The 23779-nt window shown below is 41.2% G+C and overlaps 1 protein-coding gene across 1 annotated transcript; it reads left to right on the forward strand.

Moving 5' to 3' along the window:
- The first annotated feature begins 2426 nt into the window (after window positions 1-2426).
- Window positions 2427-9734, forward strand: LOC143105501 (tripartite motif-containing protein 16-like protein). Its single transcript, XM_076269461.1, has 6 exons — window positions 2427-2843; window positions 3134-3229; window positions 4093-4326; window positions 5323-5473; window positions 5608-5667; window positions 8628-9734. The coding sequence occupies exons 1-6, from the start codon at window positions 2526-2528 to the stop codon at window positions 9146-9148; spliced, it is 1380 nt and encodes a 459-aa protein (XP_076125576.1). The 5' UTR covers window positions 2427-2525; the 3' UTR covers window positions 9149-9734.
- The last annotated feature ends 14045 nt before the right edge of the window (window positions 9735-23779 follow it).

Consider the following 23779-nt stretch of genomic DNA (forward strand, 5'->3'; position numbering starts at 1 on the left):
CAATGGGCTGCATATATTATTTGAACGTCTGATCTATACTAGGCCTACAACAAAATGTGTGTGATTGCTCAACAACATTCATGTTTATTTTCTAGTTTATCAATATATGCGGTAATGATGGACATGCTTGACTAGATGGAAGCAATCAGGAGTGCATGATAGCCTATATGCAAGCATATGGACGAGCCAGTTGTTATCTTAGACAACAGCTCAAAGGTTTTTGCCATGCTAGACAATGGACATTATATTAGCACACCGTTAGGCTGTAGGCCTAAATAACAAGTGCACAAGTTGCACAAATGTAATCTAATGTTAGAGGGGGCGCGCAGGATAAGTGAATACAGCCCAGGTCTAAATGTAAGAATTAAAGTTCGTCAGGTTGCTCTCAGCTTCGCGATGTCTTATTCTTGAGCAATCACACTAACTGAAGACAGGATATGACATGCTAACATAATATTAGCCTACTCTTACAAGCTACCTGGGTATTCTCTGCCTCTCTGAAATGACTCTCCCAACGAACTCTGTCTCTGTGCCGGGGGTCTGGAAGTGGATGGATTTCCCTCCTCATTTCTTCGTTTTTGTAGCTCAGCATTTTCCTTGACATGTGTTTTTAAGTGTTTGTATAGGTTGTAGTGTTGCCACAGTATCGAATGCTCTTTTTACACGTATCACAAGTTGTAGTACTATAAAATAGCTCCACACAACACTTATTTTCCTCTCGGCCATCCTGATCTCTCATTCAATGTGCTATCAGCCTCGCTGCTCCTCTGCGCGTTGTGTCAGTGAGTCACGTGACTACACAACAACGAATCACAGCAGAGCAGCAGGAGGGGGAGAAGGAGCAAAGTGGGCAAGATGTGAAAGCAGCGTTCGCTCAGGATTGTAGAGGTGGAAGACACAAGCAACTAGTGAACGTAGAGGAGAGATATTTAAATTAAAATATCGATTCAATTACAGTTGTATCGATCAAATACCAATACCAGTGTTGGCATCGATACTATCGATATTTAGATCGATCCGCCCACCCCTACTAGACAGCGCCTAGGTGGCTGAGGAAATGTGAGGCTGAGGACATTTTACACAGCTGCTGTTGTTGTCAGGCAGTACTGCCTGGTATGGAAACTGCAGTGCACAGGACAGGAGGGCCCTCAGTAGGGTGATCCGATGTGCCTCAGTAGGGTGATCCGATGTGCATCAGTAGGGTGATCCGATGTGCAGAGCGCATCACCAGGACTGCTCTGCCCTGTCTCCAGGAGACCTACAACAACCGTTGCAGATCCAGGGCACATGCGCATCATGAAAGACATTCACCGTCCTAACCACAACCTCTTCAAGTGGCTAACATCTGATAGGCGACTAGCCTTCATCTCAGCCAGACCTGAAAGACTGAGGAGGAGTTTCTTTCCCCAGGCAGTAGGCCTACGCTTGGTCCAGGGACACTAGGACTTGCATTACATTTGCACTTTTTAGTTAATCTTTTCATTTTGACAGTATGTGTGTTTATGTTTCATGTTTTTATGTTATAAACTTGACTTGCCTTGATTAATTTTGAGAATAAGCAGAAATTTTCTGGGTAGTCTCGATCCAGGTCCAGCCGCATTGTTTTCTCTATCGATTCGCTCAGTGTGCACATATCTTTTGCACATTATCTCACCTTGCGAGGTGCAAACGTAGGCCTATCTATCAGGAAAACAACAGCTGAAACTCGTAGAAGCAGATTCGAGCAGTTGTATCAATTGACTCGGAGCCGTGCAAGAAAATGCTCAATGATCATATCTATAGAATTTTATTATTGAGAAAATATTCACATTAAATATTCAAATTATGAAACACGGATGTGCGCTGCAACCATAGCAAAAGTGGCAAACTTCATCATCACTCTTTGAAGTTGCAATGCACAGGATAGGATTTGCATAGGCCTACTTGTAATGATGATTTTGTGTTGGCGTAAGTCTTTACTTGTCATTGTCTCTCCCCACTCAAGACACAAATTATGGGCTATATTTTTCCATTCACGGGTGTGTGAAATTCACACACCCGTGAATGGAAAAATATAGCCCATAATTTGTGGCTTCATATGTTCATATGTTCATATGTTTTACACCTCGGCTACTGCGCTGCAACGATTGGAGCAAAAGCGTTGCGTGACTCTTGGAAGTTGTGATGCACAGGATATAGGGTCTGTGTAGGCTACCTCTAATAAGGATTTGTGAACTTGTAGCCCCTATTTTGTCTTTACAAAGTACACAAAATATGTGCAACTTCAAATCCACTGTTGCACATGTGTGACTTTGGTGTGCGCATGAAAAATCTGCAGTTAAATGTGCTCGCGATTTTTGCACCTTTTTCATACTCGAAAGCCTTCAAGGGGTAAATGGTTTTAAGTGTCTGTTTGCACGAACACGCCCATCGCACAAGTCATCTCGAAATTACATTGCGCAGTCGCACCGACTTCAGGCGAAACGAAACTAATGTAGCCTAGCCTACACGACAACTTGTGAAGCGATACACACCTCAAAAGAAGAATGGCAGAACTGACTCCAAGTAACCAGGACCTTTTTACGTGCGCGATTTGTCTAGATCTCCTTAAGGATCCAGTCACTGTTAACTGTGGACATAGTTACTGCATGGGCTGCATTAACGTCTGCTGGGATCAGGAAGATCGGAAGGGAGTCTACAGCTGCCCCCAGTGCAGACAGACGTTCAGTCCAAGACCCGTTTTAAACAAAAATAACATTTTTGCTGAGCTTGTGGAACAGTTCAGGAAGAGCAGATTTCAACCTGTTGATCCTGCTCCTATTGTATGTGCTGGAGCTGGAGATGTGGAGTGTGACGGGAAAGAGGTATGGTGCAACGTGACTATATAACTGGAATGAAGCAAGCAGGCATCCTGTAGAGTTCCATTAGACATTAAGTTAGAGACTGAATAACAACGGCATAAAATCACTTCCATCTATTGATGTTGTAAAGCCTGTCACAGCCTGTAATGACAGCCTTTTTAGTAATCGGCTCATCGGCAATATTAAAGATCAGCTCACCCTGATGAAGCAGTTTGCGCTTGAGGAATTGTCTAACAGGCCTAGTAATTCTATGATAACTGCAGTGTGGATGTGATGTAATTTGTTTAACATAGACACACTTGGGAGAGACCCAGAGGAAATTTCAGCAGAGAATCCTGGAGAGAGAGAAGGAGCTGCAGGAGCTGAGGAAGGCTGTGGAGACTCTCAAGGTGAGTACTATGGGGGAAGATTACACATATACATCTTGGGTAAAAAATAAAACTTTAAACATCTCTACAAAACACATCTGGTATGATTACCAATCACTTAAAGTTTACAAAACAAGTTAAAGTTTGTTTCTGTGTGCCCTAGATCAAAGGTTAGGCTACAGCATTCTGAAGATGATGAAGTGGAATGTCAGGCAGTATAGATTTGTGCTCTTGAAAAGCTAATTTATCTGAAAGTAATTGTGAATGATATTGCCAACTTTTTTCTTAGTCTATTCTTGTTTCATGTTATGTTGCACACATTTCCCTTGATATGGTTTTGACATAAAAATGAAAAAAATATATCACACATACATGCGCACACACAGGTACAGCCCCCCTACACATCCCCCCACACCCACACATCCACACACGGGTACACCAGCCCCCCCCCCCCCCCCGAAGCCCTTACACACATACAGCATTACACCATACCTCCCAACCAAACACACACATACCATACCCCCTAATTCGTAAACTACCACACAAACATATCCCAAACACACCCCATTACCCCAAAACACACACATACCATTTCCCAAATTCATAAACCATTACACCCCCCCCCCCCCCCCCACCCACCCACACACACACACACACACACACACACACACACACAAACATAGCATGAGTTGCAAGAGTAGTCTCCCAACAATTGAGACCACACATCAATGACACACATCTTCGATGCGGGCCTTTGACGCGTGCAAACGTGCTCGGAGGAGGATACCACTTCCTTAAGCCACACTGTGGGTAACAGGCTTTGTGGAAGAGCTGAGTGAGGGCTGCTTTAGATGGATCACGTGTCTTTGTGTGTCTCGTATCAGAGTTCTGCACAAACAGCAGTGGAGGACAGTGAGAGCATCTTTACTGAGATGATCCGCTCCATTGAGAGAAGGCGCTCTGAGGTGACAGAGCTGATCAGAGCTCAGGAGAAGGCTGAGGTGAGTCGGGCTGAAGAACATCTGAAGCAACTGGAGCAGGAGATTGCTGAGCTGAAGAGGAGAGATGCTGAGCTGGAGCAGCTTTCACACACAGAGGACCACATCCATTTCCTCAAGGTAACTGCTGATAGGTTATGAGGGCTCAGGATGTGCTGATGGCATTAATCTGCCTTATGCATCACTTTAACAGACCCCCACCTTTCAGATCTGAGAGATCAGAATGTTTTTGTAATGATACAAAATGAGTGTAATTGTTAGATTTGAATTGTTTGAACTGTATGCTTAAAAAAATATGATGTTGAATGGTTCATATTGTCATTAACTGATGGAAAAATACCATGATACAGATAGTCTATATCACCCATCCCTACACAATGTACTGATTGAAACATTTAAATAAATTAAAAACTAAAAATCCAACTGTATCAACTGCATTTACATGTCATGAAATACAGATTGTGAACATTATATGCAACCACTTGAATGCTTTTTTGAAATTGTAATTAGTGTCCCCACATCCTACCGACCCCCCCCCCCCCTCCACCCATGCCTCCTCCATCTGTCTCTCTCTCCCCTCCATTTATCTCCATATGAGTTAAACTTATACGTAAACCTGAATGCTTTTTTGGGAATGTAACTGGTGTCCCACCTCCATCCCTCTCTCTCTCTCTCTCTTTCTCCCCATCTCTCTCTCTCTCTCTTTCTCCCCATGTCTCTCTCTCTCTCCCATCTCTCTCTCTCTCTCCCATCTCTCTCCCCATGTCTCTCTCTCTCTCTCCCCATGTCTCTCTCTCTCTCCCCATGTCTCTCTCTCTCCCCCCATCTCTCTCTGTCTCTCTCTCTTTCTCCCATCTCTCTCTCTCTCTCCCATCTCTCTCCCCATGTCTCTCTCTCTCTCTCCCCATGTCTCTCTCTCTCTCCCCATGTCTCTCTCTCTCTTCCCCCATCTCTCTCTCTCTCTCTCTCTCTCTCTCTCTCTCTTTCTCCCCTCCATCTCTCTCTCTCTCTCCATCTCTCTCTCTCTCCCATCTCTCTCTCTCTCTCCATCTCTCTCTCTCTCCCTCCATCTCTCTCTATTTTTCGTTCTCTGTCATGTGTTTCTCTACACTCCAGTCAGTGAGCAACACACCTGAGTCTAAACACGTGTCCAGTACCTGTGTAAACCAAAGCCTTTCTTTTGAGGCTGTTAAGAAATCCGTCTCCTCTCTAAAGGGGCAGCTGGAGGATTTCTGCAAAGAGGAACTCATGAAGATATCTGCAGCAGGTTGGTCACACTCCTGACATTTCTGACACTACTTTAATTTAACTGATAAAAAACAAAGAGGTTGAAACGATGTCAATATTTACACCACTTATGTAAGTAAGTGTTGTTTATAATATGATTCTTTCCATCAATAGTGACTAAAGTCCAGGATATTTTGCCTTCAGAACCGACAACCAGAGAGGAATTCCTACAATGTGAGTTGTCACACACATTTGACAAATTCCAAATTGCAACTCAAATTTCATTGCAATCACATTTTCAAGTCAAGTCAAGTCAAGTCACATTTATTTACATAGCACACTTAAATGCAATGTAATTGACCCAAGGTGCTCACAGAAATAAAATAAATACAGTAATAAAAACAAAAATATAAATTACAAAAAAATAAAAATAAATGAAAATACAAAAAAAAATAACAATAATAATAATAAACAGATTATGAATGTAGATAAAAGAACATATGATTACTGAAACTACTACTATAGGCCTACAGAAAGATGTACAGTAAAGTTAAAGATGCCAGTTAATATAATGCTGAAAAGAAATAAGAAAATAGGTCTTTATTGGGTCTTTATTACATTACATTACATTTGGCTGACGCATTTTTAGCCAAAGCGACTAACAACATGGTAAACAGTTTAAGTTTTAGAGCAATTCTCAACATTTTTAGGACAATTTAAAAAACATTAGAGTACAGTAAGAATAAGTGCATCAGTGAATGCTGTTTTTTAACAGTTACTTGTCAGTTTAAGACGGCTGGTGAGTGCTAGGATCAGCAAGACTTGTTGTAAGTGTTGCTATGAGAGGAGATGTTCTCTAAAGAGCTGGCTTTATTATTCCAGAGTCTAGGGGCAGCAACAGAAAAAGTCCTATCACCTTTAGTTTTTAGGGTTGCATTTGGGACTGAGAGATGTTGTGAGGAAGACCTCGGTGGCCTAGAAGGACAGTAGGGACTTAAAAGGTCAAAGATATACTGTGGTGCTATTCCATTTAGGGCTTTGAAAACAAAAAGTAAAACTTTAAAAGGAATTCTGTATTTGACAGGTAACAAGTGGAGTTGGGCCAGCACAGGACTTATGTGCATATGTTTCTTTGTTCCAGTAAGAAGCCTAGCTGCTGCATGTTGGACTAATTGAAGTCTAGCAAGGGTAGATTGGTTCAGACCTAAATACAGAGAGTTACAATAGTCCAGCCTAGATGTAACAAAAGCATGGATTACAGTTTCTAAGTCAGTATATGAGAGCCAGGGCTTTAATTTAGCTATTTGTCTTAATTGAAAAAAGCTTCCCTTAACCACACTACTGACTTGCTTATTGAAATTCAAAGAGGAATCTAGGAAAACACCTAGATTTCTGACCTCACTGTGGCAATTTACAGCCAGTGGCCCAAGTGCATTTCTTATCTTAGGAAGAGAGCTGAGTGGACCAAAAATAATTATCTCTGTTTTCTTTTCATTTAATTGTGAGACATTTGCAGCCATCCAACTCTTTATGTCATTAAGGCAATTAAACAGGCTTTCCAAAGTGCAGGAACTTTCAGCTAAAGGTAAAATTGAGAGTCATCCGCATTGCAGTGATATTGAATGTTATGTTTGTTAAAAATGGAGCCAAGAGGCAGCATATATAGGGAGAATAGCAGAGGGCCTAAAATGGAACCCTAAGGGACACCACATTTGATAGGAGCAATGGACGAAAAGCAATTACCTAATCTTACAGAGAATGTTCTATCATTCAGATATGATGTGAACCATTTCAACACCACCCCTTTCAGACCAACTTCAACCTCCAAACGTTTTAAAAGGATGCTATGGTCAATGGTATCAAAAGCGGCACTAAGGTCAAGAAGTGCTAATAGGACACAAGACCCATTATCTACTGAGCAAAGAATATAATTTTGCACCTTAAGTAGAACAGATTCAGTGAAGTTTTCTAAAACCTGACTGAAATTTATCTAGGATATTGAAAGCATTCAAATAAGAGGTGACGTGAGAGAGAACAACTTTTTCCAGGATCTTTGAAACGAAAGGTAATTTGGGGATAGGCCTATAGTTTTTTAGGTCACTGTCATTTTCAGAATAGCCAACCAGGATTAAACAGTTCACAACACTACAATGTATATAATACATTGAGTATAAGTGTCCTAAAATGGACCTCTATTCAAACATCCATTTATTATTGATATCAAACTAAATGTAACTTATTGGTATACATCAAATTACAAAATTAGTGAGCTAACATGTCATCATACAGATGCATGTGTATGGATAAGGTGTTTCATTCATTTCATTTGTAGCCTGTGGTTTTTATTTCTTATTTATCTGATAATTCAAATCAGCAGCATAATCTTTCTTATAGCTTAAGTGTTGTCTCTTTTCCTCAGTAAAACTTGATCTCAGCAGCTTTGTGAACATAATTTAGTAGTAACCTTCTTGTAAAAAACAGTGCCCAATATGCCTTTCCTAGGTTGACAGTTAGCCCTAGTAAAAATATACCCCCCCCCCACACACACACATACACCCTCTAAAAAACTCTTTAGGGGGGGCTTTAAGTTGTGTAGTACCTGAAGTCTGCCTGGGATTGTGAACATTACAATATAAAGGCATTTTTAATGCCAGATGTGAGACTCATAATAACCAGCAGAGCAGATGCAGGCCTGATTCCCCTGTAGATGTCTAGTCATTCTATTGCTGCAGGGTTTAACTGACATCAGGAATGAAGTGATGTCCTCCAGTAAATATGGACGGGTCACTCCTGTTCAGTTGCATGCATCACTAAAGGTTCAGTCTGTGATTCTGTCCAAAGGTTATATGAACTGAACAGCCAATCAATGTGCACCCGCCTCTTTGTGCTCCTGGAGCAGCATGTAGATGAGCTGAAATGGGGTTTGGAGTGAACAGCAGTGCATAGTGTAGGCAAAGGTGGGTGCAGGAATGTGTGTGTCTGGCCCTTCAGTATGCTGGGGGTTGTGCTACCAGGTGAAAGTAGAGGTCTTGTTCATAAACATATGTTTTGATAACACACAGACAAAACTAGAACACACAACATGAATTGTGTGTTCGATTACAAATGCAGACAAACATACACACACTTACACACATGCTCGTGCGCACAACATTGAAGCATTCTGTCCTTTGTGTTGTCTTTTCCTTCATCAGACTCCTGTCACTTCACACTGGAACCAAACACAGCTAATGAAAAACTCCATCTGTCTGAGGGGAACAGGAGGGTGGAGAGGAGAGATGAACTCCAGTCATATCCTGATCATCCAGAGAGATTTGATGGGTACCCTCAGGTGCTAAGTAGAGAGGGTGTGTGTGGACGCTGCTACTGGGAGGTGGAGTGGAGTGGAAAGGATGGTTTTTATATAGCAGTCTCATATAAAAGCATCAGCAGGAAAGGATGGGGTGCTGAGCGTGTGTTTGGATGTAATGATCAGTCCTGGAGTCTGTACCTCACCAGCTCCAGCTGCTTTTTCTGGCACAATAATAAACGGACTACACTCCCTCTAGTGGCTAGCTCCAGAATAGGTGTGTATGTGGATAACAGGGCAGGAACTCTGGCCTTCTACAGCATCTCTGACACAATGACCCTCCTTCACAGAGTCCAGACCACATTCACTCACTCACTCTACCCTGGGTTTAGGCTACAAATGGGATCATCAGTGAAGCTGTTGTGAGTATTCTCAGTAATAGGTCTGGTAGCATGAGCCATGCTAGGACCTTGCTGCAGTACTGTAGGAGGTATTAGTGTTTCAGCTTTGGGAATTGGGGTCAGACTCCTCACAGATACATTAATAAAAAGGAAGGGTAAGTAGTGTAGTGTAACATACAAGTCAAAATCCAGTGAACTGGTCCGTAACATTAAAATAAGTTTGAAGATTTCACTTTCACACAACTCTCATTGATACAAATGGGTGTTGCCCTTTGCACCCACACAATATTTTGGACAAAAAGTTTTGAACTTGTATATCTTATTTTACTACATTGATATAGACCAAGAAATACTAAAATACTCTGAATGTAATCAGCTGTGAATCAGCTGATTGGCCTGTCTGTCTGCAGAAATAAAAGGTGTGTTTGCCATAGTGTGTCCTACTGTGTCTCCCCTGTTTGGCAGATTATAAATAAGCCTCAAAACCTCAGTAAACAATTCCAAACAGCCTCTACCACAAACACAAATACATTGAGCTGTTTTCTGTGACATTAAAAAAACACTTTTTAGTTATTATTTTCAGTGCTACATGAAGTAAGAAACCCAAGAAGGGACACAGGGAAATAACTGATAGGGGACAGTAAGAATGAACAGACTTTGCATCTGTATGGGGCGTTTGTGTTGTGGTTGTAACTGTTTCTGAAAAGTGTGTGAGCTGATTATTTGTCTGTAAAGCCCCCTGAAGACATCACATCTTGATCAGCAGAGTATAAAGAAGCCTCAAAACCTCTATAAACAACTACAGACCGCATCTACCAGAAATACAAATGCATTGAGCTGATATTTTAAATAAAATCCTGAGTTATTTTTTTGTTTAACATGAGGTAAGAAGCCTAAAAACAGAGAGAGAAATAATAACTGATAGGGCACATTCTTTATGTGTGAACAGATTATGGATCTTCTTTGAGACGTTTGTGTTTTTGATTTGTTTTTGTTGATCTCTGCTCACTGCATCACCCACTTGTACTGTAGCGCTCACATCTCCTGAAATCCCTTCCTCGGGAAACCACTGCAGGGGCCTCATTGATAAAAAATGTTGCGTAGAAACAGAGTTGTATAAAGTATCCGAAACCCACACTTGAGAAGAAAATGTTGTTTACTTTTATTTGTAATAAACAAACAGCTATTACTATGCTATAATAAACAGCTGTGATTGTGACAATGTCCGCACACACACACATACACACAGGTTTTTTTTTGTGTCTCGCCACAGGATGTTGTTTAGCTTGATAATTTAAGTAGAAGTGTCCGATGCTGTTTTTGTTGCTGATCTGTTTCTGAAATACAAAGAGTGGCACAAACATTTAATATTTGATCCGAATAATCACAGAAATTATTAACAAACTGAACTCAATACACATAAAACTGTTTCACTTCAGTGTGTTGTTGTTTATCTGTTTTACCTGCACATTTTCTGCACCACATGACTGTGGCTACTGTGGCTCCAGTCACAGAAAGTAAAAACAGTGCAACACCAAGCCATGCCACAAGGGGCACTGCATACACAGGATCAAGATCTGTGAATAATATGAAATGACACCACTAATATTTTATGGGAATTAATATTTTTATGGGAACTACAGTATATATCCTAGAGAAATTTGCTATAGGTAGCAGATATTAAAATCACATTTGAGTGACATGGCTGTTCAATATAGAATGTTTTTTATGCCAAAATTAAATCAATAAATGAAATATGAAATAAATAAAAGATTAAATAAATAAATAAAAAGTTGAATAAAAAATGTGAAATAAATACATTAATTAATTAATTAAATGTAAAAACCATATCTATATTAACATTGACATTCCATATGCACAGTCTTGCAATGCACCATGAAATAAATAAATACGTCAGTCACCCATCAAGGCGGGACCTAGCCGCTGATTGGTTGCTGCCTGAAAGAACACGATAGCTCTGGAAGTGATCCAGCTCCGAGTCCGACTGGACTCACGAAACATACAACTTTTAATTATTTATTTCATATTTCATTTATTGATTTCATATTTCATTTATTTAGTTAATTTTGGCACAAAAAACATTCCATAGTTCAAAGCGCTACCCAATGTAATGTCTCGCTTGTTGTCCAGGGTGAGGTGTTCAGCTGTGCAGGAGTAGCCTACTGGTGTTTCTCTCTTAGTTCCTCTGCACTGACCTCCAGGCTCTTCCTCATCTCCATTAGGTAGCCGCTCCCCCCCAGTGATCTGGTGGTCAGACACAGGCTGGCCGTCTCTGAGCAGGGTCAGGTTGATGTGACGGGGGTAGAAACCAGTGGCCAGACAGGTCACTTTGGCCCCTCCAGAGTCTGGGAGTGTCTTCTGGAGGAGCCTGACTCTGGGATTCACTATGGAGGATGAATCAGTAGTAAATCCACCACAGCTCATAACAAGCAGGCCTATCTCATACAATTGACCGTTTGCAAAAGCCACGCCCCCTAGTTATTGTTACTACGCCCGTCAAACACAACGGAGTTGTCTAGAAATTCATGGTACAGTAGCTGTTAAGACTCTAAAAGTTACAGAGAGCCACGGAGAGAGCCACGGACCTAAACAAATGTACTATCATTTACAATTCGTTGAAAGACTGCAGTATGACATAGAGACTAGGGCTGTCAATCGATTAAAAAAATTAATCTAATTAATTACATACTCTGTGATTAATTAATCTAAATTAATCGCATATATAATTTTTGCTGTAAAGGTATTTTAAATATTTAAATTCAAATGAATCATGGAATAATCAGCATTAGTGACATTAAAGTTCAAAAACTCTTTTATTATTATTTTCACTGTTCAAATAATTGCCATAATAATCTATGATATGACCTAATATGCTGAGGAAATAAATTCAAAATGTGCTTCGGGAAGAAGTTTTTTTTTTCACATACAAGGCATTTCAGGCCACAGATATAACCTAGGGGACACAATGCAAAAATAAATGAACACTCCCCTCAATGTCAACACTTATTTCTTTGCATTGATGTGCGACTATAGAGTTGATGAACTCAGTTGATGAACTGATATGCACATTTCTTGCTGCAGACATTGCAGAGGACTTTATTTTCAACACTTTATTTTAGTATTATCAACACCATCAGGCCATTTTTAAAAGTAAATGTTCCAATCAATGATCCAGGCAGCACGTTTTCTTCTCTCCTTCATTTTACAGTCTAATTTTTACTGACTAGAACGGCTCGGGGTCAAAGGTCATACGGAATCGATTAATCTGCACTAATTTTTTTAATCAGTTATTTTTCCTCAAATTAATTAATCGAAATTAATCAGTTATTTTGACAGCCCTAATAGAGACACATGTATAAAAACTCATATCTAGCTTTGTTGGGTGACAAACTTAAACGGGAGGCGAGTGTGATTCACTGATATGAATATTAGCTGTGCTAGATAGACTTGCATGCATGTTACAAGGACACTGGGCCATGTCATGTAAGGAACATGGTGCTGCCAAAAATCGGGAACATAGCCTACATTGCAGAGCCACTTCAGCTTTATTATTATATGGTGAATAAATGTTACACTAAATGAAAACAATTAACATCCTTATTTATCTTACTTACATTGAGTTGACTGTGTGGCTTAATCCACAGATGTGGTGGAGCACTGTTTAGTTATGGTTTGTTAAGGTATTAAAATAGTGGAGATCTGGGACGAGAGAATTTAATCTAATTTAACATAAGAAAACGTAATCAAGTTGAAAGGCATTTTTCTGTGTATCGGTGTTGTGTTAATCCCACAAATATGTCGTTTGACTGTCCTTTTCAACTCACTCAACTCAATATCACTATAAAATCCCATAACACCGGACAAATATCAAGGCTCCCAATACATTTCTATGGAGCCGTAAGGTGAAGTTGACGGGCCATGTCTGCCTGCATGGAGCTACTGGACTGCCATTGGCTCATCTGCGTTCGATGTGCGGGGTTTTGCGAACGGTCAATTAGCACCAACGGTTCAAAATTTGGCTGAAAATTGGGTCGAACCTGGATTGCATTCACGCATGTGACCATTGAACGGTGCGTCTGATTTTCACAAATCAGGCAATGTTGGAATCCCTGGACCGACCTAAGTTCAATGACTCCTATTACGTCACTTTCCGCCATATTGGACCTCCGCCATATTGGATTTAGTCCAAACTCTACGAAAAGTTTCAGCGTTCACAAATTTCTTCTGATTTTCACGGAACTTGGCGGAGATGATCTTCTGCCCGAGCCGCACAAACGATACTTGCCAGATTTTTCAATTTCATTTTTGTTTGCCCGTGGCAGCCAATTAAATATGGCAAAGAAGCCGCCAAACAGGAAGTGGACTAACATCTCCGTGACGCTTTGAGTTAACATAGCAAAACTCGATAACATTAGTCAGGACACTGTCCCAATCACTAACAGCAATTTTTATGTACATGAACGCTCTAGCGCCATCACCAGTTCAATGTTGGACATGCAATCATGCGCGTTATCCTTGACTCTTTTGTCTGATTTTCACAATTGAGGTAGCGTCTGAATCCTTGGACCATCCCGAGTTCATCAACCCCTATCCCGTCACTTTCCGCCATATTGGACCTCCGCCATATTGGATTTAGTCCAAACTCTACAAAAAGTTTCAGCGGTCACAAATTTCATACGATTTTCACAGAACTTGGCGGAGATGATCTTCAGACCGAGCCGCACAAACCACACTTGTCAGATTTTTTAATTTCAAGTTTAATTGCCCGTGACAGCCAATCACACATGGCGATGATACCGCCTAACAGGAAGTGAGCTCATATCTCATCAACGCTTTGATGTACAAAGTCCAAACTTGGTACAGGGACTTGGGACCTGATTGTGATGACACACTATGTAATTGGCATCATTTGGACTCTATAGGGGGCGCTGCAATACAGGAAGTGAGCTCTGTGAGCTCATATCTCAGCAACGCTTTGATGTAGAAAGTCCAAACTTGGTACAGGGACTTGGTACCTGATTGTTATGATGCACTAGGAAATTGGCATCATTTGGCCACACTAGAGAGCGCTGCAATACAGGAAGTGAGCTCATATCTCAGCAACGCTTTGATGTACTAAAGCCAAACTTGGTACAGGGACTTGGTATCTGATTGTGATGACGTAATAGGAAATTGGCATCATTTGGCCTCTATAGGGGGCGCTGCAATACAGGAAGTGAGCTCATATGAATTTCCCTCTTGGGGATGAATAAAATATCTATTTATCTATCTATCTATATCTCGGCAACGCTTTGATGTATGAAGTCCAAACTTAATACAGGGACAAAGTAGCTGATTGTGAGGACATGCAATGAAATTTGTCTCATTTGGCCTCTAGGGTTGCTGTAATAAAGAAAGTGAGCTCACATCTCAGCAACTCTTTGGTGTATGAAGTTCAAACTTGGTAGAGGGACATGGTAGCTGATTGTGAGAACATACAAGGACATTGGTGTGATTTGGCCTCTAGGGGCACTGTAACAAAGTAAACGAGCTTATTTCTCAGCCATTCTTCATTCAATTGCCATCAAACTTGCTGTGAGTGCTTCCTTATGCCATGGCAACGCCATTCCTGCTATAGCGCACTGCTAGGCCCCCACATGGCTTGCTTGCAGCAAAATGTATTTAATGATCAGGCTTTTATAAGACCACACTAATAGTGGTCTTGTGATTGTGGAAACCGGGACATTTTAGCGTCCTGACAGGCTTTTGTCGGAACTTGGGGCACACACCATGTATAGAACCAGACTTTGGCACCATATTTCTGATCCCATTTGTCAGAAATTATGTTTTATTAAACTTGATTTAAACTTAATTTACATTTAATCAGTCTGTCAGTTAGATTTTATTCTCAGAAACCTTTGTCTTGTCTTCAGTTTGCGGTCACTTCACACTGGATCCAAACACAGCACACAGAACTGTCTGAAGGGAACAGGAGGGTGGAGAGGATAGAAAAGGCCCAGTCATATCCATGACCTTCCAGAGAGATTTGATGAGTGGTGGTATCAGGTGCTGTGTAGAGAGGGGTTGTCTGGACGCTGCTACTGAGAGGTTGAGTGGAGTGGGCAGGTTCATATGGCAGTCTCATATAAAAGCATCAGCAGGAAATTGAGGGTTTAATGAAGTTTGGATGTGATGATCAATCCTGGCATCTGATCCTACATTCCAGGCTCAATAATAAGGTGACTAAACTCCCTCTAGTGGCCAGCTCCAGAACGACAATGAATGTGGATCTACGGGCAGGAACTTTGGCCTTCTTCAGCATCTCTGTCAAAACGACTCTCCTGCACAGAGTCCAGACAACGTTCTCTCACACACTGCCCTGACTTTGGGTCACACACTGAATCATCAGTGCAGCTGATGGATGCTATTGACACTGACACCAAGGGTCACCAATAGAGATGTCCGATAATATCGGGCCACCGATATTATCGGCCCGATATTAGCATAAAAATGTAATATCTGTTAATATCGTTATCGGATTTTTTTTGCCTTAAAACCGATAAAATAATGCTTGCGTTACACCCAAATAGTGCCTATGCGCTCCTGAAGCGTTTACCGGCGCACAGATGATGACCTCATCAAGCTGCGTCTTGAAGCATACAAACAAGCGTGGATGGCTGCAGTAACAAACTTGCTCGCTCTGTTTCAACATTATGTCTGTGGTTTGGAATTGGCCATGGCCGTCGTAGCCCCTTGAGTTGGCCGTGACGCCCCTTTGAAAATCAGAGGTTTAAATATTCTGCTTTGCGTCCTACTAATTGCGATTGGAGAAAGTGACAGCGCAAGAAAGTGCGTCCAAATTAACCCATTCTTCTCAGTTGAACTACTCGCGAAGTAGCCTACTCATCACACAGACATCACAAGTATCACATGAAAGAGCTTTTTCTCAGCTTTTAAACGATGTTAGCCGCTAATTGCTGTGGTGAACGGTTCGCGAGAAAAGTAAATAATATCATTCAATCATAAATTCTACTGAAGGTTTTGCGTCCATCTCCCTACCCATTCATCTCGGTGGAATACTTCAGAACCCTTCGTTTAACATATGACAAACCATATATCAGAATAAACAGCAGACCTTACCGAACAGAAAGGTGTAAATCAGTCCCCTGTACAGTTAGCCCTTGAATTTCCCCTGGGGATCAATAAAGTATCTATCTATCTATCTATCTAGCCGTTCCAGACTAATCCCGTTTTGAATTTGCAGTAAATTTCAACATACATGGATGTCTCCAAATTTGGGATTTAAGTTTTACACTGTGTTTAAATTGTTCCACATTATTTCATAACGGGCCAAATACAAAACAAATATTACAAATGTCGCCTAGATATCGGTAAATCAGAGGACAGCTGACTGTAAGAGTTTGTGAAAGTAGCCTTAATGATCACAAAATGCTAAGCATGCATCAAGGCTATTTGAGTTTCTTAAAGCTGAGCTGTGCTTAAATTGTTCAATACATGATTTCATAATAGGCCAAATATAAAATAAATGTTAAATATAGCCTAGATATCTGAAAATATTAGATGATCAGATGATTTACAGTTATATGTAATATGTCATGTTTTATGTTTTTGTATACAGTGATGCAGGTCTACTGCAGTGAATACAACTTTGATCATTTTTATAGCCTACTACTGTATAGTTAACTTTGGCCTTGGTGCCCTGACATGTGGCCTTTGTGCCCCCCACCAAATATGCCCAACTGAAGGCCAAGTGGCTTTGCTCCTAAAATGGTGAAATTCCAAGCCTGATTGTGGGTATGGCCCGTTATGTACTTCACCTCAAGCCTGAAGTATTTTTTGTAGCTCAAACAAATGTTTTCAAAATTGTGCAGTATAGTTGCTTGCCACATTGTAATTGACTCATATTTGTGCATTCATTCAATTAAGGTGATTGAGTTTTAGTTAAAGAAACAGTTCATGAAGCATCCTACAAATGCAGGCTCATTTAACACAGAAAAAGGGAAGCCTGTCATACACTATGCCTGTTATTTTAGTTGGCTTTACATTCTGCTATGTTGCACATAGTTGTTCAGGTACAATGTTTTATCATTTGTGAAGAAGTCAAATTTGCCCTATTTGTTGCGGGCATTGTCAAGATTATCTCAGGGAGAGTGTAATCCAAACTGTTGTTTGAGACAATTAAAAAATAAAAAATAAACATGGCACTTTTTCCCTAAATTAAGTTGAAGTATTTTTCTTATTTTGCACAGACAATGTTAACATTTGGAAAGCCTTGTTGCATTCAAGAATGCATCCAGTGGGGCATCACAATAACATTAAGCATGTTGTGTTAATTCCACAACAGGAGATATGTGATGTTACCTAAATTAGTTTTGAGGAAAAATAACCCACATATCGACATCGGTATCGGCTGATATCGGAATCGAAATTTGAGAGTTGGACAATATCGGCATATCGGATATCGGCAAAAAAGCCAATATCGGACATCCCTAGTCACCAATCCTCTGTGGGAAATCACTTGATGAGCCCAGATAGTGTTGCGTAACCTCATCAAATTAAAAACATCCGTCCCTCTTATATTATCACTTGTTTTTGGAGGACACAATAACAATAATGGTAATTAATCTGTAGCCGAGACTGTAGTCGTCCAGTCTATGTCAATTAAATGTATTGTTTGTTTAAAGTCAATAACTGTATATCAGTATAATGTGACTGACGTGCAAATTGCACATAGTAGTTGCAAATGCATTTTATTTAATTTTATTTAATTTTATTTTTCTTACAAACAAATCTCCAAAATAGTTTTATTTATTTTTTTTTGCACAGAGACAGTAGGCTAAACTGCTTTTTAGAGGTAGGTTATAAATTATGAAGGGTGGAAATTGAATCACTATATTCAGTGGGCTCAGGATGTGCTGATGGCATCAATCTACCTCATGCAGCACTTTAACTGACCCCATGCCCTTTCACATCTGTAAAGAATGTTTTTGTAGTGTTACAAAATGAGTGTAATTGTTAGATTTGAATTGTTTGAACGGTATGCTTAAAAAAGAAAATGTTGAATGGTATTTTCATATAAGTATAAGTATATATACTCTTTTGATCCCGTGAGGGAAATTTGGTCTCTGCATTTATCCCAATCCGCGAATTAGTGAAACACACTCAGCACACAGTGAGCACACAGTGAGGTGAAGCACATACTAATCCTGGCTCAGTGAGCTGCCTGCACCCACAGCGGCGCTCGGGTAGCAGTGAGGGGTTAGGTGCCTTGCTCAAGGGCACTTCAGCCGTGCCTACTGGTCGGGGCTCGAACCGGCAACCCTCCAGTTACAAGTCCGAAGCACTAACCAGTAGGCCATGGCTGCCCAATGTAGTCATTTACTGTACTACTGTGGATTGTACATTGGAAAAAATATCATGAAATACTGTGATACAGATAATCTGTCTCCCTTTCCTAATATCTAGTCTCACGTACAATGTAATGATTGAAATATTTAGATAAAGTTAACAAAAATATTTCCAGATCAACTGGATTTACATTCATGAAATACAGGTTGTAGATTTAAACTTACATAAACCTGAATGCTTTATTGGGAATGTAACTGGTGTCCCACCTCCATCTCTCTCTCTCTCTCTCCCCCCTCCATCTCTCTCTCTCTCTCTCTCTCTCTCCCCCCCCTCCATCTCTCTCTCTCTCTCTCTCCCACCTCCATCTCTCTCTCTCTCTCTCCCCCCTCCATCTCTCTCTCTCTCTCTCTCTCTCTCCCACCTCCATCTCTCTCTCTCTCTCTCCCCCCTCCATCTCTCTCTCTCTCTCTCCCACCTCCATCTCTCTCTCTCTCTCTCCCACCTCCATCTCTCTCTCTCTCTCTCCCCCCTCCATCTCTCTCTCTCTCTCTCCCACCTCCATCTCTCTCTCTTTCTCTCCCCTCCATCTCTCTATTTCTCGCTCTGTCGTGTGTTTCTCTCTGTAGACATTCCAGTCAGTGAGCACCACACCTGAGACTAAACACGTGTCCAGTACCTGTGTTAACCAAAGCCTTTCTTTTGAGGCTGTGAAGAAATCTGTGTCCTCACTAAAGGGGCAGCTGGAGGAAGTCATGAAGATATCTGCAGCAGGTTGGTCACACTCCTAATATTCCTGACACATACTGTAATTCTACTGATATAAAAAACAAAGGTTAGGTTGATACAATGTCAAGTTTGTCAACATTTACACCACTTATGTAAGTAAGTAAGTGTTTATAACATGATTCTTTCCATCTCAATAGTGACTAAAGTCCAGGCTACTTTGCCTTCTGAACCTACAATCAGAGAGGAATTCCTACAATGTGAGTTTTATCACACACATTTTACATACTTGAACATTTTCAGAATAGTTTACCAGGTTTAAACAGTTCAACATTTTATCATAGGTGTTACAGTTCATGGGTAGAAGAAGTACTGTCTCAATCATGATTCCATGATTCCTATAACTGCTAACTAATAGGAGGAGTAACAGGTGATTTACCTTTGTTTTGTGTCGACCCCCAATGCAACATCCATATAAAACTACAATGTATAAGTGTCCTAAAATGGTCCTCAAATATCCATTTATCATTGAAATCAAACTGAATGTAACTTGTTAGTGTACATCAAATTAAAATCAGTGAGCAAACATGTCATCATACAGATGCTTGTGTATAGGTAAAGTGTGGAGCCTGTCATTTTTATTTCCTATTTATCTGAGAATTGACATCAGCAGCATCAATCTTTCTTATAGCCTAGGCGTTGTCTCTTTTCCTCAGTTTAAAGTTGATCTCAGCAGCTTTGTGGAAAGAATTTAGTAGTAACCTTTTTGTTTAAAAAACATTTAATTGTGATTTAAGAGTAGCGGTAAACATTTAATTGTGATTTAGGAGTAATTTATGATAAATAAAAAATCTTATAGGATAGAGCCCCAGATGTCCAACCTCATACCATTCTGCGCCTACTATTGGTTATCACTTGGGAGCTGTGTTCTCAAGAGGCATTAAATTCATTAGTTTGCAGACCAGGCAAATTATAGATATATTGTGCCTAGTGTACATGTTACTTACTTAAGTGTACTTGCCCTTTCTAGGTTGACAGTTTTAGCATTCTAATACAAAGTCAGACACACACACACACACACACACACACACACACACACATTGAACCATTCTGTCGTTTGTGTTGTTTTCTCCTTCATCAGATTCCTGTCACTTCACACTGGATCCCAACACAGCTAATGGAAAACTCCATCTCTCTGAGGGGAACAGGAGAGTGGATGGGAGTGCTAAGCTCCAGTCATATCCTGATCATCCAGAGAGATTTGTGATGTACCCTCAGGTGCTGTGTAGAGAGGGTGTGTGTGGACGCTGCTACTGGGAGGTTAAACGGAGTGGAAAGGATGGTGTTAATATAGCAGTCTCGTATAAAAGCATCAGCAGGAAAGGAGGGGGTGTTGAGTGTGTGTTTGAACGTAATGACCAGTCCTGGAGGTTGATCCTCACCAGCTCCAGCTCCTCTTTCTGGCACAATAATAAAGAGACCAAACTCCCTCTAGTGGCCAGCTCCAGAATAGGAGTGTATGTGGATCACAGGGCAGGAACTCTGGCCTTCTACAGCATCTCTGACACAATGACCCTCCTGCACAGAGTCCAGACCAAATTCACTCACACACTCTACCCTGGGTTTTTGCTGGGTGTAAAATCATCAGTGAAGCTGTTGTGAGTATTCTCAGTTGGGTATTGGTCTGGTATGAGCCAGGCTACCCTGCTGCAGTAGGAGGCATTAGTGTTTCAGCTTTGGGAACTGGGGTCAGACTCCTCACAAACACATTGAGGAGAAGGAAGGGTACGTAGTGTAGTGCAACATAAAAGTCCAAGTTCAGTAGAATGGTCAGTAGAGAATGTTTGCTTGAAGGTTCCAGGTTGTGGTTCACTTTCATACAACACAATTGTGTATTACCCTTTGTACCCTGACAATATTATACAAAAAAGTTTTGAACTTGTATATCTTGTTTTACTACATTGATACAGACCAAGAAATACTAAAATACTTTGAATATAATCAGCTGTGAATGTTAAGTCAGCTTCTGATTGGCCTGTCTGTCTTTGCAGGAATAAAAGGTTTGTTTTTGTGTTGAGACTATGTGTGTGTTTCTGTGAGTGTGTGTGTTTGTATGTGAGAGAGATACATAGGGAAAGAGACTGTATGTTCATGTGTCTTTGAGTGTGTGTCTGTGAGAGCGTATGGGTATGTTGTACATCAGTGTGTGTGTGTGTGTGGCAGACGAGCTTCTGAAGGGGCAGGACTCGTTCTGCTGTCCAATCTGTCTGGAGCTGCTGAGGGACACTGTGGCCATTCCCTGTGGACGCAACTCCTGCATGGGCTGCATCATCAGCTACTGGGACCAGAACGAGCAGAGAGGCTGCTACAGCTGCCCCCAGCGCAGACACTCAACAAGAGCCCTGTGCTCAACAAGAGCCCCCTATTGGCTCAGCTGGTGGACAGGGTGAGGGCCAGACTGACCGTGACAACATCCTCCAGCTTTTACTTCCGTCCTGGACACGTGAAGTGTGAGTTTGTGTTCACTATGTGCTGAGAGTGTTTCACTAATTCACGGATTGGGATAAATGCAGAGACCAAATTTTCCTCACGGGATCAAAAGAGTATACCGGTATATACTTATCATTAGATAGTGATATAATATGATATAATAACCAAAACGTAAGTTAGAATGATAGAGAGCAGCTTTACTGCTTGGCCCCCACTAAAGGTGATAAATAAGGCAAAAACACAATAGATACTAAAGCAACTTTGCAAAAAGAGTCAAGGATCTGTCCATAGTAAATATGTTACATTTATACACTTATGAGATCAGCATGTTGGGCTGGATGCAGTGGAGCAGGTGAGATATAACATCTGCTCTCACTCTCACTGCCAGAAGCCTCTGGAGATGTCACTCCCAGCAGCAGTGTCTGAGTACGACGCATGAACACACAGGCCTCCAGGTAGCCATGACGACTGCTGAGGCGACAAGTAAACAGGTGAGCACTAAAGAGAATGCTGAAGCAACATCTCACAGGAGAATGTCATCACTCAGAGGAATACTACTAATGTTCTCTTAGGCCTATGACCACTGAAATGACTTTCCGTCTCCACTTAGTGGTCTGCTGTGTATGTAAAAACAGCAATGTCAACTTTTTAAAAAAATGCGTTCAGATTTTATTATTTTGGTGTATATAGCCTACAGTAGGTGTATACCTCTGCTTATGCCTAAATCTTGTTTCATTGAACAATTTTATACATATTACAGTGATAAGTTAATTGGATTTTTAAAAAGTCTTCTAATCATCCAGCCAATATCTCAAACTAGATGTACCGCATACGGTAGCAGTACAAAATATGTCTGCCTGATTTTAGCTGGCAGAGGCGGAGCCTATACCCCCTGGACAGATGGACAGGGACCAAACTGGTGGTGGTGGGGAGGAGCAAGAAGGGAACATCGAATGACAGAACCTCAGGTAGCAGAGCAGCCATGTTGGCACCTCAGGTAGCAGAGCAGGCATGTTGGCACCTGTAGAGCAGCCATGTTGGCACCTCAGGTAGCAGAGCAGGCATGTTGGCACCTCAGGTAGCAGAGCAGGCATGTTAGCACCTCAGGTAGCAGAGCAGGCATGTTAGCACCTCAGGTAGCAGAGCAGGCATGTTAGCACCTCAGGTAGCAGAGCAGGCATGTTAGCACCTCAGGTAGCAGAGCAGGTATGTTGGCACCTCAGGTAGCATAGCAGGTATGTTGGCACCTCAGGTAGCAGAGCAGGTATGTTGGCACATCAGGCATGTTGGCACCTCAGGTAGCAGAGCAGGCATGTTGGCACCAGGTAGCAGAGCAGGCGTGCACCTCAGGTAGAGCAGGTATGTTGGCACCTCAGGTAGCAGAGCAGGCATGTTGGCACCTCAGGTAGAGCAGGCATGTTGGGCGAGACATTATAAAATCACATAGACTGGTGGAAATTGGTCAGGACTCAGGTGTAATGAATGAATGAGTGACTGCTGTACCAGTCTCCTCGTAGAACTTGCACTGGAGATTACATTATCTGTGCAACTATCAGATCAAAGACTCATTCATCATGTGACATGGATTGTATATTCTGATCTTCTCCTTGTTGAATACAATGTGAGTGAGAAATGAGAGTGAGACAGAGAGATAGGAGAATTAGGCTACAAGTCTGTTGTTGGGTCATTTCTAGGTCAATATTTTCACTATAGGGAGAAAAAAATATTTAATTGGTCCAGTATTGCGGTAGAAAGCTAAAAGGCTATTAGGTATTTGGAAACATGAAGGGCCTTAATTTGAAAGCCAGACTTGCATGAAACATTATTCCCACAGGGAAATATAAATATATTTAAACATGAATTTAAACTTAATTTACATTAAATCATTCTGTCTCTCAGTTAGATTTTATTCTCAGAAACCTCTGTATTATATTTTCCATCAGATTCCTGTCTCTTCACACTGAAACCAAGCACAGCACTGCTGAAGGTGGGCTGACTGTTTGCACGAACACGCCCGTCACACATGTAAGTCATTTCGAAGTTACGTTGCGCATGCGCACCGATTTCAGGCGAA

The sequence above is a fragment of the Alosa pseudoharengus genome, unplaced genomic scaffold, assembly GCF_046254945.1.
Source record: "Alosa pseudoharengus isolate Yale_2024_CS ecotype anadromous, Long Island Sound unplaced genomic scaffold, YU_APseudo_1.1 YU_APseudo_1.1_scf_6, whole genome shotgun sequence".
NCBI lineage: Eukaryota > Metazoa > Chordata > Actinopteri > Clupeiformes > Clupeidae > Alosa > Alosa pseudoharengus.